We start from the raw sequence: 19378 nt of genomic DNA, 5'->3' as shown, positions 1-19378 counted from the left end.
TATTATGCTCTTTTTTTTTATTTTAATTGTGGCTTAAACACACACAGGGTGGAATTCATAATTCAGTATTAAAAGAAGGCCTGTAGATAAAGGGAACATCTTTAGTTCCATTTTACTAAATATTGTTTTAGTTTTCCAAAGATGGTTGTTTCTATACAATATTGCATGACCTCATTTAAAAAAAAAAAACTCCTTTAAAAGGATTAACAATATACAAAAAAGTGACATTTACAAACAGGGAGGAGCTACTGACATCCTTTATTAAGCTCATTCACAGACAGAAAACTGAGAGGAGCAAACACCTAACTACAGACATGTGGTATTCAGTACTCACAGTGCTCAGCCTAGTGACCTCATTGGCTAATGCTGCTGACACCTGCCCAGGTAAGTGACCAATAAACATGTGAGCATGTTTAGGAATTGTATCAATACTTATAATTTTAAATATGTTAACAAATGACTCCAGTTGCATTAAATGTCTCTCTCTCAATACTATTTAAAAGATCACGATTATAATTTTATAGACAAAATAACGATTATCAGTTTATCATGTATATTGTAATATTAACAATACGTAGCTGGTTTTGTGCAAAATAATAAATTAGCATTATTCATATTGGATAATATTGAGGGATATTTCCTTTTATAAGGGTACAAACAGTATTCATTTTCATTTCTCTGCTACTCTATGGAAAAGCTATAAAACATTTTTTAAATAACTGATTTTCGATTTAATATAGAACTAAAATGCTTTGATGTCTCTTTTTAATACTGACAAATTATCCTTTTTATATACTAGCCTGTTCCGAATGTAACATATTTATTAGTATAATTTGTAAAGGTTCACACATTTATGTTCAAATCAATTCTTTAAGGAAATATTTTTCTGATGTTCATACATTTTGCAGGTAGCCATACATAAATTAAATGTAATATTCTGACCATTTATAGAAAGTGTAGGATCTGTATATTTAATATTTTCAATTGGAACAAATTCATTCCTATTAACCGCTTGCGCACTAGTATTCCTCCTCTGCCTGTTTTGTTATTGACTTCTCTTATAACCTTACCTACCCTATGCACTGCCCCTGGGCCACCTATTACCAGTAGCAGACTTACTCAAGAGAGTGCCCAGGTGACACTGCACCTGTTGCACCAATGGTAGTTCCGTCCCTGCCTATTACCAAGTCACCATTACTACCTTGTTATGGACTTCTGGAATCTCTTCCAAACAACATCCAGTACCAGAATCCTGATGAAGAGTTCTGAATTATCCATTTTTCATCCTCTGTACAATGCATTGATGTTCTGCTTTCCAAGATCATTTATAAAATAGCGTTTATCACAATCCTTTATAGAAACACATCTAGTGATTATTAACAAACAAAAAACACAGTTTTATTGAAAACTAATTTGATGTGTATAAAGTTAAGATTGTATAATTATTATTAACTATTATTTATTTTCTAAAGGTAACTTTATTGCTTTCAGTCTAATTAATTATTAAGTTTGATTCTGGTATTCTGTTTTTGGTAAAGATGTAAAGATTGTGGGAGTTGGAGACTCGGACAAGTTGACCATCCTCAGAGGTTGTCCTGGAATTCCAGGATCTCCTGGACAAAAGGGAGAAGCTGGGTCACTAGGAGAGAAAGGTTAGTGCGGCTTTTAGATTTAAAATGCAGAATTACCTAAGGGTTAAATGTCAATAAAATAAAACCTCAACTTGAACAGTAAATAATTGTGTGTAAAATATTTTAAATAAGAGACATATATTTTATTTATTTTTTGTAGGGTTAAAGGGTCTTTCAGGAAATCCAGGAAAAGCTGGACCAACTGGACAAAAAGGTTAGTTTTATTCTTGTAACTAAACACACAGTTTTTTTTTTATCTGGGATAAAAAAAAAGAGAAATATTTTTCTTTTTAAGTTCTAGATAGAATAAAATAACAACGTTTTAGGCAACAGCTCTCAATCATACCCAAATACAAATAATGTACAAACCACTTTTTAACTATCCACAATAATTCTCCAATTATACTTTTAACTATTCACATACCAAGATTAACTCTTTATATTTGCAACACTACATTGTGACCTAGTGCCACCTAGTGTACCTAAGAGGTAGTCTCTCACTTAAATCTTTCACATAATAGTTTTTATCAGAAAAAAAACCTTTAATTTGGTTATATATCTACTCGATTAAAAGGGTAAAGAATTACATACTTAAATAATTAAATGCAAAGCTAACATATCACAAACATATAGCTAAATCAAAATCCTTATTCATCCTTTTAGTTATATGAGCTTTCAATTTGAATATCCAATGTAACTCTGACACTGTTTTAAAATGTCTTCTATTACCCCTTCTACTTAAACCTTCACGTATTAATAATTTGACATTTTTAATTGACTGACATCATGGCCAGCTTCCAAACAATAATGAGCTACAGGTAACTTACTATTTTTAGATTTCTATTCTTTAATACATTCTCTAACAGTGCGTGTAGTCTGCTCTACGTAGCGTGGCCACATAGACATGTAAGTATATACATTGTGAAATCTGTATTGCATGTAAAAATACCAGTTATCTCACATTTTTATCAGACATAGGATGATAGAAAAAAAATATTTTTTTCATATTATTACAATTAAAATACCCTACATAGGAGTCATCTTTCTTAAAGGCAAAAATGTATTTTGCAATACTTCACTGGGGCACACATCTACTATAGTTATTATCACGACTGACTGATTTTGATCAATTTTGAAAGATAACCCCTTTCAATAAACTGACACAATATTTCCTACAGTCTCTTTACCCCTAATTGTTCACGTGATATAATGCATCTGATCCACAAAGAGAGACTCTTAGGTAAAGAAGTTTATTTCATAAAGATTCCTTTAAAAATATCTGTTTTTAAACTAAATTGTGATTATATTTGATTCCATTTAAAAAAAATAATCTATACTATTCTTACATAATGTCAAATTAAGTTAGTATGAAAGTAATAATCAAATCAGGTAAAAAAAATCCCTGTAGGGTACAATGTTGCTCAACCATATACCATAAATAATCTATATAATGCCACCAGGTAGTGCCATATAAAAATATTCTTTAAACATACAATGATTTTATTGGGTAGGGAGGATCCCATAGCAGGATCCCAAGTTGTAAAAAAAAAATTGCAGCCTCAGACAATGTCTGAATAATCCAAATCAAATTAAATACTGTTGTCACCTAACCCAGAAATATGGATAATTGATATGTATTTATAATATTTTCTAGTCCTTTGAGATAAACTTGAGTTGTTTTCATAAAGCATAGTCTACAAAAAATAGAAATACGAGAGCATATAGAACCAGGGGGCTTAACTGAATTTTATGCACCTTAGGCAAAGTATACAGCACTAGTATCCTAGGATATTTACAAATATATCACTTCCTCATTAAGAATAATACCATTATTAAAATATATAAAATATTTGATTGCTTTCTCAATTTTAAATAGAGGGTTATTCAGTAACAATTAATAAACACTTTTATCAGCCAGCTGATTTCGAATTTTATTGATGTGATAATCCTTATCTAATATAATAACACCACCCTTATCAACCTGCTTAATTATCTGTTCATTATCTCTCAATGGTCCTACTACTCCTTTATACAAATAAAAAAAAAACTTAAAAGAAAAAAATCTGTAATATATTTATATAAAGTTGCAATTAGAAAATACAACTGTGCTGAACCATATACCTGGGGAACAAAAGTATTTTTTATTTTTTCATCCCAGTTGTTTAAAATGAAACGTTCTAGTATCAAGAGACTTATCTCTCAGTTCAACATATATAGTTCAACATATAAATATATATATATATATATATATATATATATATATATATATATATATATATATATATGTGTGTGTTTTATTTTTTCTATATTTCGTTCACAGGTGAGACTGGTTCTTCAGGAAGAACAGGAGAAAAAGGTAAGCTTTAATTCATAAAGAGGACATTTACGAATTAGTTGGTAAAGACCTGCACTAATTATTGCTCATTTACAGGTATATTACATTCCTTCTTCACTAACCAGTTACATGGATCTATTAGCACTTAAGATATTAAATTCAATGAGTCCTATCAACCGTTGAGATTTCCACAAATTACCAAAAAAAATGTAATTGTTTGGTATCCTTTGTAAAATAGTAAACATTAAAACATTGATTTTTTTTTATGTAAAAGCAAACATAAGTGCAAAATATTAATAAAAAAAATGATAGTCAATAAAAAGGTATACGTCATTATAGAACAATAATTAACCGATCAAGATAATGTAAACAATGGGCTGCTTTTGCATTCCAGTTTCATTGTTCAGATTAATATATTTTTGGTCATTGTGATATGCACAATATTTCATTTTAATTATCCTTCCTTTAGGGTCTAGGTCTATTTTTTGTTTTAAAAAAATGCCACGAAGAAATGCCACCACGTGACTACTCATCTGTTTCACTGAGGAACATGAGACTACAACTTCTGTTATTTTTCATTTATGGAGATGGGATTTTTTTTAACCTTTTGTGTTAGTTTCCTGTTAGTAAACTATACCATTATAAGCATCTGAACTATATTATATATATTTTCATATAATGTCCTCTTGCCATAGCATGATCTACATAGCTTAGTAAATAAATATATATGTTGTCCAATAGGAGAAAAAGGAGACGTTGGAAAAATGGAGCCATTGTACGGTGAGTAAGAACCTTAAGTATGGAGTCTACAGATCAGGTGCTATAGGTAACTACAAATAATTGGATTATGCCTGATTATAAACAGTTTAGAGAAAACTGATAAAACAGTAAAACTTTAATATCAAAAGTCTTCTTATTCTATTACTCTAAGATTAGAGATGCTTGTGAATAGTGACAAGAGATGGGAATTCAGACATCAGACAAACACAAATTTATTTAAATCTATGCCAATTCATTGATTCTTCTACTATATGAGTAGAAGAACAACCAATTGATTGTCCAAAGGCTTAACCTGTTATTCAGAGGTGGCAGACTAATGATGCTCAACTATTTGAGGGGGTCAGAGAGGAGAAGGTAGGCTACAAAAAAATGTTGGCATTGAAATATAGGTTCTTTTAATTATTCAAATTTATTTTAAGCTTTTGTTAAAATTCATTGCTCCCATTTGAAATAATGGTAACAAATTTGAAACCAATATTCAGCCTGACCAAATGCTCACATGAATAATAATCTACTGAACTAAATGCTCTTAATCTTAGCAAATCTATCACAAGTCAAATAGTAACATTTATTAGTAATTTTATCATTTTGATTGAGGAGCACCCAATCTTAGAATCAAGTTAAACCAGCCCACGTAAATTATATCTGGATAAATATTAGACTATAGCGATTCATATTATCAGTCACGTTTGGTCCTGTTGGAATTTTATATAAGATAAATATTTAACTTGATTATAAACAAGAAAAAATCAGTAGAAATAGCACTTTTCATGTTTCTTATTTGGTGCTCTAGCTGCGAGGAACTGTAAGGAGCTGTTGGATCAGGGAGAGGTCCTAAGTGATTGGTACACAATATACCCAGATGGCGAGCGACCCCTGAAGGTGCTGTGTGATATGCACACCGAGGGAGGAGGCTGGATTGTGAGTACTAACTAGTCAGATGGTGAGCAACCCCTGAAGGTGCTGTGTGATATGCACACCGAGTAGGGATGGGCGAATGTTTCTAAAAATTCGAAATTTAAAATGAATTTTGATACATTCGTTCGTTCAAATCGAATTTCGAATGTTTATATAACATTCTAACCTTCTATTTTCAAATTTTCGTTTTAGAATTTTTCAATAAAATTCGAAAATATTTGTTCGAATAATATAATGTTTAGCTATGTATTCAATCAATTTCGAAATGTAATATTCAAATTCGAATGTGACATTCGAATTCGAATGTCACATTTGAATTCGAATGTGACATTCAAATTTGAAATAGTATTTCTAGTCTACAACTGTGTTTAATAAATGTAATATTTGAATTCGAATGCTACATTCGAATTTGAATGCTACATTCGAATTCGAATGTCACATTCGAATTTGGAATAGTATTTCTAGTCTAATACTGTGTTTTAAATGTAATATTCGATTCGAATGTGACATTCGAATTTGAAATAGTATTTCTAGTCTAATACTGTGTTTTATAAATGTAATATTCGAATTCGAATGTGACATTCGATTCGAATGTGATATTTGATTCGAAATGTGACATTCGAAATAGTGTTTCTAGTCTACAATTGTGTTTTATAAATGTAATATTCGAATTTGAATGTGATATTCGAATGTAACATTCGAATTTTAATGTGACATTCGAATTCGAATGTGACATTCGAAAACTGTAAATAACATTCGAAAATCAAATTTTTAAGAATATTCGTTCTTATCAACATTCTATTATATAAATCGAATTTCTACAATAACTTTCATTCTAACATTCGAATTTGGATATAAATACATTCGCCCATCCCTAACACCGAGAGAGGAGGCTGGATTGTAAGTACTAACTAGTCAGATAGTGAGCGACCCCTGAAGGTGCTGTGTGATATGCACACCGTGGGAAGAGGCTGGATTGTGAGTACTGACTAGTCAGATGGTGAGTGACCCCTGAAGGTGCTGTGTGATATGCACACCGAGGGAGGAGGCTGGATTGTGAGTACTGACTAGTCAGATGGTGAGCAACCCCTGAAGGTGCAGTGTGATATGCACACCGTGGGAAGAGGCTGGATTGTGAGTACTGACTAGTCGGCTGATGAGCGACCCCTGAAGGTGCTGTGTGATATTCTCACTGAGGGAGGAGGATGGATTGTAAGTACTAACTAGTCAGATGGTGAGCGACCCCTGAAGGTGCTGTGTGATATGCACACCGAGGGAGGAGGCCGGATTGTGAGTACTGACTAGTCAGATAGTGAGGAACCCCTGAAGGTGCTGTGTGATATGCACACCGAGGGAGGAGGCTGGATTGTGAGTACTGACTAGTCAGATAGTGAGCGACCCCTGAAGGTGCTGTGTGATATGCACACTGAGGGAGGAGGCTGGATTGTGAGTACTGACTAGTCAGATGGTGAGCAACCCCTGAAGGTGCTGTGTGATATGCACACAGAGGGAGGAGGCTGGATTGTGAGTACTGACTAGTCAGATAGTGAGGAACCCCTGAAGGTGCTGTGTGATATGCACACCGAGGGAGGAGGCTGGATTGCAAGTACTGACTAGTCAGATAGTGAGCAACCCCTGAAGGTGCTGTGTGATATGCACACCGAGGGAGGGGACTGGATTGTTAGTACTGACTAGTCAGATGGTGAGGAACCCCTGAAGGTGCTGTGTGATATGCACACCGAGGGAGGAGGCTGGATTGTAATTACTGACTAGTCAGATATTGAGCAACCCCTGAAGGTGCTGTGTGATATGCACACCGAGGGAGGGGACTGGAGTGTTAGTACTGACTAGTCAGATAGTGAGGAACCCCTGAAGGTGCTGTGTGATATGCACACCGAGGGAGGAGGCTGGATTGTAAGTACTGACTAGTCAGATGGTGAGCGACCCCTGAAGGTGCTGTGTGATATGCACACCGAGGGAGGAGGCTGGATTGTAAGTACTGACTAGTCAGATGTGAGCGACCCCTGAAGGTGCTGTGTGATATGCACACTGAGGGAGGAGGCTAGATTGTAAGTACTGACTAGTCAGATGTGAGCGACCCCTGAAGGTGCTGTGTGATATGCACACTGAGGGAGGAGGCTAGATTGTAAGTACTGACTAGTCAGATAGTGAGGAACCCTGAAGGTGCTGTGTGATATGCACACTGAGGGAGGAGGCTGGATTGTAAGTACTGACTAGTCAGATAGTGAGGAACCCTTGAAGGTGCTGTGTGATATGCACACCGAGGGAGGAGGCTGGATTGTGAGTACTGACTAGTCAGATGGTGAGCGACCCCTGAAGGTGCTGTGTGATATGCACACCGAGGGAGGAGGATGGATTGTAAGTACTGACTAGTCAGATGTGAGCGACCCCTGAAGGTGCTGTGTGATATGCACACGAGAGAGAAGGCTGGATTGTGAGTACTGACTAGTCAGATAGTGAGAAACCCCTGAAGGTGCTGTGTGATATGCACACCGAGGGAGGAGGCTGGATTGTGAGTACTGACTAGTCAGATGGTGAGCGACCCCTGAAGGTGCTGTGTGATATGCACACCGAGGGAGGAGGATGGATTGTGAATACTGACTAGTCAGATAGTGAGGAACCCCTGAAGGTGCTGTGTGATATGCACACTGAGGGAGGAGGCTGGATTGTGAGTACTGACTAGTCAGATAGTGAGAAACCCCTGAAGGTGCTGTGTGATATGCACACCGAGGGAGGAGGCTGGATTGTGAGTAATGACTAGTCAGATGGTGAGCGACCCCTGAAGGTGCTGTGTGATATGCACACCGAGGGAGGAGGCTGGATTGTGAGTACTGACTAGTCAGATGGTGAGGAACCCCTGAAGGTGCTGTGTGATATGCACACCGAGGGAGGAGGATGGATTGTAAGTACTGACTAGTCAGATAGTGAGGAACCCTGAAGGTGCTGTGTGATATGCACACCGAGGGAGGAGGCTGGATTGTGAGTACTGACTAGTCAGATGGTGAGCAACCCCTGAAGTTGCTGTGTGATATGCACACCGAGGGAGGAGGCTGGATTGTGATTACTGACTAGTCAGATTGTGAGAAACCCCTAAAGGTGCTGTGTGATATGCACACCGAGGGAGGAGGCTGGATTGTGAGTACTGACTAGTCAGATGGTGAGTGACCCCTGAAGGTGCTGTGTGATATGCACACTGAGGGAGGGGACTGGATTGTGAGTACTGACTAGTCAGATAGTGAGCGACCCCTGAAGGTGCTGTGTGATATGCACACTGAGGGAGGAGGCTGGATTGTAAGTACTGACTAGTCAGATGGTGAGGGAACCCTGAAGGTGCTGTGTGATATGCACACTGAGGGAGGAGGCTGGATTGTAATTACTGACTAGTCAGATGGTGAGGAACCCCTGAAGGTGCTGTGTGATATGCACACTGAGGGAGGAGGCTGGATTGTGAGTACTGACTAGTCAGATAGTGAGCGACCCCTGAAGGTGCTGTGTGATATGCACACTGAGGGAGGGGACTGGATTGTGAGTACTGACTAGTCAGATGGTGAGGAACCCCTGAAGGTGCTGTGTGATATGCACACTGAGGGAGGAGGCTGGATTGTAAGTACTGACTAGTCAGATAGTGAGGAACCCCTGAATGTGCTGTGTGATATGCACACTGAGGGAGGAGGCTGGATTGTGAGTACTGACTAGTCAGATGGTGAGCGACCCCTGAAAGTGCTCTGTGATATCCATTCCGAGGGAGGAGGCTGGATTGTGAGTACTAAGAAATCATCTTTTACAGGGCTTTAGAATATAAAAGAATTTGATTGAGAAATGTTAAAAAATAATTTGAAATTACCTTTAAGATTTAATATGGTTGTAGACTTTGCTTTCAGCTCTTTATGTAACTAAACTTTATAATCTTAAAATAAATAAAAAAATGTTCAATATAACATGGGAAACACTGTAGCCAAAAATAAAGTACAAATAACAATATGTACACCATAACACCTTGTTTTAGAGTATTACTTGTTAAAAAAATGTTTTTAATTTTTTAAAGAGAAATAGGGCCCCATTATAAAAATGTTACTTGGTCAGACGTGTAATTTATTGTATTGTAACCTATGCATCGCCTTCGTATACCTAAAAGCAGATAACACCCCTTGTGAGACAAACTGTTCTCAAAGTAAAAAAAATGTCTTTTTAGAAAATTTACAGGAGATTCATAGTACTGGCAAGATTTCTTATAGAATCACACAAGCCCACCATTTGAAATGTAAACTAAGTGCTTTTGCATTGTCTTTTTATTATGCATTTATTGATTATGCACGTCTACTGTGTTTAGTGGTCCTTTAACATTCTCTCTACCATTTGAAGGTTTCAGACAGCTACATGGTCATTAATCTTAGCATTTGTTATCTCTATAAAACATTTAATGGAAAACCAAGGCCATAAGCATTCTGCACAGACATAGATTAGCTCAGAGCATAATCTTATTTCCATCTGTCTTTTGTTGAACACAATAGGGGCTCTTGGAATCCACCCTTATGGACTGTGAATTTCAGATAAAAATTTGACCAACAGACTTTTGCTAGCACTCCATTTAAACAGAAATAGAGCCTTGTGTTATTTTTTTTATTTACATATAAAATGACCGTTTTGCAGTCAAATGTGATCATATTAAAAAAGTTAACTTTTTCACAAAAATTATTTACATACCACTTGTGCAGCCATTAAAACAGATGGTTGTAAAAGCTTCCCTGGAATCCCCTTTGTTAAGAAATAGCAGACATGCATGGCTTTGCTATTGGTTTTTGGTAATTAGATGGATGCTAATTGCAGCTGTGCACCACACTTCTGAAATTTCTGGCAATGAAGGGGTTAATCAAGTAGCTTGTAAGATTCATTTTAGTTGTAGTGTAGAGATTACCCTCTGCCCTGACTCCTCCCACCTTGTTTCATTAAACAAAAATCTGATTTTTCTCTTAGTATAAGGAAATTTATTTTCTGGTCTGCCTTTTTGCTGTAGGTGTTTCAGAGGCGTTGGGACGGTTCTATTGGCTTCTTCCGTGACTGGAAATCATACAAGACAGGATTCGGAAGCCGCCTGAATGAGTTCTGGTTGGGAAATGAGAATATTCACAAGATAACATCAGCAGGTCGTGGTCTTTATGGCTTCCTTCTTGACTGGCAGAATATACAGCAATAAAATAAGCTTATTTATATGCTATAAAATAACTTTATTTCCCCCCCCCCCCTTGTTACAGGTACATGGGAGCTGCGTATAGATCTACAGGACTTTGAGAACAAAAGTCACTTTGCTAAATACGGATCCTTCAAAATCCTGGGAGAGTCTGAGAAATACAAATTACTGCTCGGAGACTTCAAGGGGGGCGCTGCTGGTAAGTGATAGGGTAAGGTTATGCTGCAGCAACGCATCAGGCTGAAAATGCAGAAATCACAATTTTATTGTAATGCAAATATATGTTATAGTTCTGTTGCTCTCCATTTGTACAGATTCTGGTGAGACTATTTAAAATGAAGTTGCAGTGTTATTAAAACCATGGAAATTGTGTTTTTAAACAGTTATTTTTATTGATTTTTTTCTATCATTAAAGGGACAGTATACATCAGTTTTCATATAACTGCATTAATAGACACAACTATAAAGAAGAATATCAACAGATACTAATGTAAAAATCCAGTATAAAACATTATAAAGACTTGCTTAGAAGCTCCCAGTTTAGCTCTGTTGATGAGGTTAGTCTGGGACACCCAGTGAAAGTGGCTGGGAAAACAAGAAACGCAGACACCCACCTCCCCTGCATATAAAAATGCAGATAACATAAACAGGAGCCAGCAGTAGTCTGTAAACGCTCACCATGTTATTAAAAAATAAGCAAAACTATACATTGCTCCAAAAACACTACCGGACGGTATATATATAAATTGATCATCTACAAAACTTTTCATTCAAATAAAAATCTAGTGTACAAGGTAATAATAATAAAATATTTCATTTCAATAGAAGTAAACAGTAGATTTTTCTGAGGAAATTCAAAATGTAATTCAATTGGCCGAACCCCTGTATCATGTGACAGCCATCAGCCAATTAAAAACAAAAGTCTGTGCACATTTTGATAATGGAGGTAAATTCAAATGACACGCTCTATCTGAAACATGCAAGTTTAATTTTGACTTCACTGTTCCTTTAAACTTTCATGATTTAGGTAGAGGATGCAGTTTTAAGAGACTTAATTTTTACTTCCATCATGAATTTTTGCACAGACTTTATATATGCAGAGTGAGGCACCAGCTATTACTGAGCATGTGCAAGAGTCAACAGTATATATGTATATGAGTCTGTGATTGGCCAATGGCTGTCACATGATACAGGGGGCTGGCAAAGTAAATTTTTGCTGCTCCTTTAAACTGAAGTGAGTTCTATTGCACTGCCTTTTTTTATTATGCACTCGTTGATTATGCAATTCTACTGTATGTATTTAATGGTCCTTTAACCCTTTGAGTGCTAATGATGGCTCTGAGCCGTCACAGAGTTTCCCACTCTGGTGCTAATGACGGCTCAGAGCCGTCACTAGTACTCTCCCACCTTGAGGGAGATCTGGGGGCTCCCACCCACTCCTACCCCGGCTATCATGCCTGTAAAGTGACAGTCATCGCCGGGGCTTCCCGTTTTGCGTGGTGACGTCACACGCAATAACGTGATGACGTCACTGTGCAACTTTATTTATACTTAATGTTAAGTATAGGAGCAGGGGGCATGCTGCTTAGAAGCCTGTATCTCAGGCATCTAAGCAGCTACAGACCCCAAGACCCACTGTTGGAAAGGTAATCACCTAACCTTTCCAACAGTGTAAGTCTTGGGGGTCTGAAAAAAATAATAAAAAAGTTAAAAAAAATGTTTTAAAAATAGAAAAATAAAAAAAAAACATTAAAATATCTTAGCACCAAGGTGGGAAAGTGCTTAGCACTCAAAGTGTTAAAGGGACACTGAACCCAATTTTTTTCTTTCATGATTCAGATAGAGCATGCAATTTTAAGCAACTTTCTAATTTACTTCTATTATCAATTGTTCTTCATTCTCTTGATATCTTTATTTGAAAAAGAAGGAATCTATGCTAAGGAGTCAGCAAATTGTTGGTTCAGGACCATGGACAGCACTTGTTTATTGGTGCTGTCCAATCAGCAAGGACAACCCAGATTGTTCACCAAAAAGGGGCCGGCATCTAAACTTACATTCTTGCTTTTCAAATAAACATACCAAGAGAATGAAGAAAATTTGATAATAGGAGTAAATTAGAAAGTTGCTTAAAATTGCATGCTCAATCTGAATCACAAAAGAAAAAATTTGGGTTCATAGTAACATAGTAACATACATAGTAGATAAGGTTGAAAAAAGACTGAAGTCCATCGAGTTCAACCTATACAAATCTAAAATACTTACAAAAAGCTCCAGTTAAGCTTAAATAACCCCATTAAAATGTGACCCATTTAATACTAGCAATCATATCCATGAATTTTGTTTATATACAGAAATTTATCCAGACTATTTTTAAATGTATCTATGGTATTGGCATTCACTACCTCCTTTGGTAATGAGTTCCACAATTTTATTGCTCTTACAGTGAAAAAACGTTTCTGTTGCAGGAGATTAAATCTCCTTTCCTCCAACCTTAAATTATGACCTCTTGTCAGAACCAATTTTCTTGGAATAAAAAGAGCTTCTGCCATCTCTGTATATGGGCCTTGAATATATTTATATAAAGTAATCATGTCACCTCTCAAGCGCCTTTTTTCTAAAGAGAACAGACCCAGTTTGGCTAGCCTCTCCTCATAGGTTAATTTCTCCAATCCCCTTATTAGCTTTGTGGCCCTTCTCTGAACTTTTTCTAGTTCTGCAATATCTTTTTTAGCAATCGGTCCCCAGAACTGCACTCCAAACTCAAGGTGAGGTCTTACCAGGGCTTTATATAATGACAGAATTATGCTTTCCTCCCTTGAATCAATGCCTCTTTTAATACATGCTAGTATCTTATTAGCCTTTGAAGCCGCTGCCCTGCATTGTGCACTCATCTTTAGCTTGTTATCTATTACTACTCCCAAATCCCTTTCCTCCTGTGTTTGGCTAAGTCTTGTCCCATTTAAAAAATACATAGCCTGCTTATTTTTACTTCCAAAATGTAGAACCTTACATTTTTCCGTATTAAATCTCATTTTCCATTCACTTGCCCATAGTTCTAATTTTAGCAAATCCCTTTGCAAAGAGAGTTCATCCTGCTCTGACCTAATGACCTTACTTAACTTAGTATCATCTGCAAAAATAGAGATGTCGCTATTTAATCCTTGCTCCAAGTCATTTATAAAAATATTAAAAAGAACAGGGCCCAGTACTGATCCCTGGGGGACGCCACTGATTACCTTTGTCCAATCTGAGTATGATCCATTTACTGCTACTCGTTGCTCCCTATCTTTTATCCAGTTATTTATCCATGAGCTAACATTTTCAGCTATTCCCAGTCCCTTAATTTTGTGCATTAATCTCTCATGTGGCACTGTATCAAATGCCTTTGCAAAATCTAAGTATATCACATCAACTGATTCCCCTTTATCTATATTTTTACTTCCTCGTAGAATCTAATTAGATTAGTTTGACATGATCTATTTCTCCTAAAGCCATGCTGATTAGAACTCATAATCTTGTTTACACGAATATGCTCATCAATATAATCCCTTATAATCCCTTCAAATATCTTCCCCACTATTGATGTCAGACTAACTGGTCTGTAGCTTCCTGGATCATCCCTGCTTCCCTTTTTGAAGAGTGGCACCACATCAGCTTTACGCCAATCCTGGGGTACCATGCCTGAGGATAATGAGTCTTGAAAAATTAAGAGTAAAGGTTTGTCTATAACAGTGCTAAGTTCCCTTAACACCCTTGGGTGTATTCCATCTGGGCCTGGAGTTTTATTTACCTTAATATTTTTTAGTTTTTTCCTGATATCCTCTAAACAAAACCCAGTTAGTGGTATGGACTGGCATGTTCTATTCTGTTCCAAAGTATCATTCAATGGTTCCTCTCTTGTGTATACTGAAGAAAAAAACTGGTTTAGTACCTCAGCCTTCTCCCTGTCATTATTTATCATGCTACCCTCCACACATTTTAATGTACCTATATTATCCTTCTTAGATTTTTTGCTATTTATGTACTTAAAGAACCTTTTAGGGTTAGACTTAGAATCCTTGGCAATTAATTTTTCATATTCAATTTTGGCTAATTTGATTGCTTTTTTGCATGCTTTGTTACATTCCTTATAAATATTGTATGCTGAGTCTGTACTATTTTCTTTTAATAATTTAAATGCCCTACGTTTTTTCCTAATTTCTTTTAACACATTTATATTTAGCCATAACGGCTTATTTTTTTTATTTTTATTTTTATAACCATATGGTATGTATTGATATGTATATTTATTTAACAAATTTTTAAATATTATCCATTTATCCTCTGTATTTTTATTAGAAAATACATTGTCCCAATTTATATTATTTAATGATTTCCTTAAATCGTTGAATTTTGCTTTCTTGAAATTAAAAGTCTTAGTTAAGCCTTTAAAACACTGCATATGAAAAGAGATTTCAAATGTGACCATGTTATGATCACTGTTACCCAAATGTTCTTTGATTTCTATGTTTGATATTATATCTGTATTGTTTGATAGCACTAAATCCAATATAGCTTTACTCCTAGTTGGCTCCTCTATTAATTGTGACAAGAAGTTATCCCTGAGAACATTTAAAAATCTATCCCCCTTAGCTGAATTACTAGTTTCATTGGCCCAGTTTATATCAGGGTAGTTAAAATCTCCCATAATTACAGCACTGTTATTAGCAGCCTTACCTATTTGCATTAGTAGTTGAGTTTCCTCTGGGTCACTAATGTTGGGAGGCTTGTAGCATGTTCCTAGTAATATTTTTTTAGGATTTTTCCCCCCACTCTTTATTTCAACCCACAGGGTCTCTACATTGTCACTTGCATCATAAATATCTTCCCTTATTGTAGGTTTAAGGTCAGGTTTAATATACATGCAGATTCCTCCACCCCTTTTATTATTCCTGTCCCTCCTAAATAATGTATACCCCTCTAAGTTAACTGCCCAGTCATGTGAATCATCCCACCAAGTTTCAGTTATACTGATAACATCATAGTCCTCTTCTGCAACTAAGAGCGTCAGCTCCCCCATTTTACCTGTCATGCTTCTTGCATTTGTTGTCATACATTTAATTTTCATGTGCTTTCTGCTGCTACTTGGTGTGCTTTCCTCTATACTTTCTAATGTGACATTTCTTAAGTCATCCCTTCCTTGAGATATTAATGGAGAGACATATTCAGACACTGATCTCTCTGTTCTATTTTGTTCAAATTGACCCTCCCCCCCTTTGCCTAGTTTAAAAGGTTCTCTAAACGTGCTACCATCCTTTCCCCCAACACACCTGCACCCATGTCATTCAGGTGCACATGTCTGGAGAATGTCTGGAGAATTACATAACAGGAAATAGTGCTGTATAATATTGTTCCAAAACTGCTGCCATATAGAGTTGCAGACACGTGCACACTCCTGAACTTACCTCCCTGGTTTTCAACAAAGGATAGTAAAATGGAAAGTTATTTAACCCCTTACTCTGTACGATGCTGCTGTCCTGGGCCTCTCTGCCGCAATTTTGCTAAAACTTGCGAGATCGCACTATTTCTGCACTGCCCCATGAGTAAGGATCAGGGGGTGGGATGTGTCAGGTGGGAGGGTAATCTATACACTAAAACTAAAATAAACCCTACAAGTTACCTAATTAACCTCTTCACTACAGTGCATAATACAAGTGTGGTGCGCAGCTGTATTTAGCGGCCTTCTAATTACCAAAAGCCATATATGTCTGCTATTTCTGAACAAAGGGATCACAGAGAAGCATTTACAACCATTTGTGCCATGATTGCACAAGCTGTTTGTAAATAAATTCAGTGAGAAACCTATAGTTTGTGAAAAAGTTAATACATTTTTTTATTTGATCGCATTTGGCGGTGAAATGGTAGCATGAAATATACCAAAATAGACTTAGATCAATACTTTGGGTTGTCTACTAAAAAAAAAAATATATAGTTTTGATAGGCAAATATAAAAAAGGCTGTAGTGATGGCAAAAAAATGCTAAAAATGCTCTGTTCTTTTGGGGAAGTTTTTGTCTGAAATGCCCAGTCCTTAAGGGGTTAAATTGAATCCTCCTACCTGAATCATGAAAAAAATATTTTGAGTTTTATGTCCATTTAAACTGATACACCATCTGTGCTGTTCCTGAGCATTACACAGTGGTTGTTTAAAGGCTGTATTTTTGTATTACTTCTGATTGGTTAACCAACCTTTACAAGGTATAAACACATGGTTATAAACAAGCACATGATTCATAACATAATGCTTTAATATATATTATTTAATTTATTTTATGTTCGTATTGTAAGATTGTGAAATACAGGAAACTGAACATGATAAAAAGTATAAAGAATATCAGTGTTTTGGAAATTTTGTCTGAATGTGCTAGTATGTTGCATTTGTTTAGGAGACGTTAGGATCTAGTGAATATACAAATAAGTCATGCAGCCATATAGAAGGTATAAGGTCTATCTCAGTTCTTGTGTTATTTCAGGGGATTCCTTGTCGAGTCACAAGAACAAACCATTTAGCACCATGGACCAAGACAATGATGCACATCCAAACAGCTGTGCCGAAATGTTCAAGGGCGCTTGGTGGTACGGTGCCTGCCATTCTTCAAACCTAAATGCATTGTACCATCTGGGACAACACAGTAGTAATGCAGATGGTATTAACTGGAGGACTGGAAAAGGGATAAATTACTCCTACAAATGGTCTGAAATGAAGATTAGACCTGTTTAGAAGAACCAGAGGTATCAAGGTATCAAACAAGGGAATTTCCTTTTAAGACTTATGATTAAAGCTTGCTTAAATATTATATCATAACCCCTTAAGGAAGGTGGCTTTTCCCAGTTTCTGTGCTTAAATGACAGAGGCAATTTTGTCATTTTCCCTTATCGGTTTCTTAATAATTATCTGCTCTCTTCCCTATCATATACCATTTTTAACAGGGATTTATTGTGATACCCAATATGGTCCATAAAATAGCCATAAATAGGAATTTAATACTAAACAGGGTGAGGGGGTAGAATAAAATAAAATTGATTTTTTTTTAAATAATCATTTTTTTATTTTTTTTACAAAAATAGTGTAGCTAAAAAATACCTTAACATAGATTATTTTGTTCTGATTTGAGAAGGTCTAGGTTTCCATATAATTTATGGGCAAATACCACAAGTATGGACTTCCAAATTGCTAAAACTTGCTATGCTTGGACTGTAAGCTTAAAATAGACATGAAACCCAAATGTATTTTTCATGATTCAGACAGAGCTTATAGTTTTAAGCAACTTTCTAATTCACTTCTGTTATCTAATTTACTTCATTATCTTGGTATCCTTTATTGAAGTATCAGAATGGGAGCTAGCTGATCACAACAGGTGAGCCTGTGAGAAGATGCATATGTGGGAAGCCGCCAATCATCAGCTAGCTCACAGTAATGCATTGCGTCCCTGAGCCTAGCTAGGTAGGTATATTTTTAACAATATATATATATCAAGAGAACAAAGTAAACTAGATAATAAGAGTTGTTTAAAGATGCATGCACCATCTGAATCATGAAAGAAAACTTTTTGGTTTAATATCTGTCATCCAATACAAAAACATACAAAAGTATGTATTTGTAGAAAGTAGACACTCCAGGGTATTAATCTAAAGGCATTTGACACTTTTAATTAACCCTTTTACCACCAAGGGGAGAAACCTAAAAAATAGGGTTAAAAAATGCTTAAATAATTCAAATTTATTTTAATAAGTGCATTTTTATAATTTTATTTTAACTATTTGTAAGTCATAGGTGCTGACAGGGAGAGAACGGGAGCTGTCAAAATAAGCCATTGTTTACATATGCGCGAAACACGTCAGATAGGAGCTGTACATATATGATGTCTTCTACCTGAACTAATAAATCCTGTCTTGTACTGGCTACTTGGTTCCAGTCTCCTTTCTTTCTACAAGATTGTTTACATATGGCCATGGGGACACTTTATTGGTCATCAACTCCCTCTCTATACTCACTCCTGAAGCATCTAGTGATAGCCCACTGAGCCTGATCCAGCAAGCATCACAGCATGCCAGTATGTAGTTCCATTTTATGTTAAAATTGTTTTTATTGAGATAACATCAACATACACAACAAGTGTCTTATACAGATGATTACATATTCGGTACATCAAGTGTTGGTATGCACTAGTTAGTACATACCGTGTTCAGATTATAATTTTATCTGCGTTATCTATCATAAGCAATACATTCTCAAAACCAATACATCACACCTGATGTTTTTCCTCGTGAAAGACTATTAACACATGTCTCATTTTTTGTTACTAAAAGAAATACAAAAAAAAAAAAAAAGAGAAAAAAAAACCATTTAACAAACTGTAATTGAACAAACAAATCAAACCATTGGTCGTTTAAAATCAATAAATTGTATATCACTGCAACTTTCTGCAAAGTAATCCTCTAGTGTTTTTTCCCTCTTTCAGTAGTG

The 19378-nt window shown here is 36.0% G+C and overlaps 1 protein-coding gene across 1 annotated transcript; it reads left to right on the top strand.

Annotated features, from left to right (window-relative positions):
- Positions 1-301: 301 nt before the first annotated feature.
- LOC128642769 (ficolin-1-like) lies at positions 302-18814 on the top strand. Its single transcript, XM_053695564.1, has 9 exons — positions 302-384; positions 1539-1652; positions 1792-1845; positions 3952-3987; positions 4708-4746; positions 5540-5667; positions 10700-10829; positions 10938-11072; positions 17385-18814. The coding sequence occupies exons 1-9, from the start codon at positions 315-317 to the stop codon at positions 17630-17632; spliced, it is 954 nt and encodes a 317-aa protein (XP_053551539.1). The 5' UTR covers positions 302-314; the 3' UTR covers positions 17633-18814.
- The last annotated feature ends 564 nt before the right edge of the window (positions 18815-19378 follow it).

This window comes from Bombina bombina, chromosome 12 (assembly GCF_027579735.1).
Source record: "Bombina bombina isolate aBomBom1 chromosome 12, aBomBom1.pri, whole genome shotgun sequence".
Taxonomy (NCBI): Eukaryota; Metazoa; Chordata; class Amphibia; order Anura; family Bombinatoridae; genus Bombina; species Bombina bombina.
The sequence above is the reverse complement of the archived record's forward strand: the minus strand, read 5'-3'. Positions and strand labels throughout refer to the sequence as shown.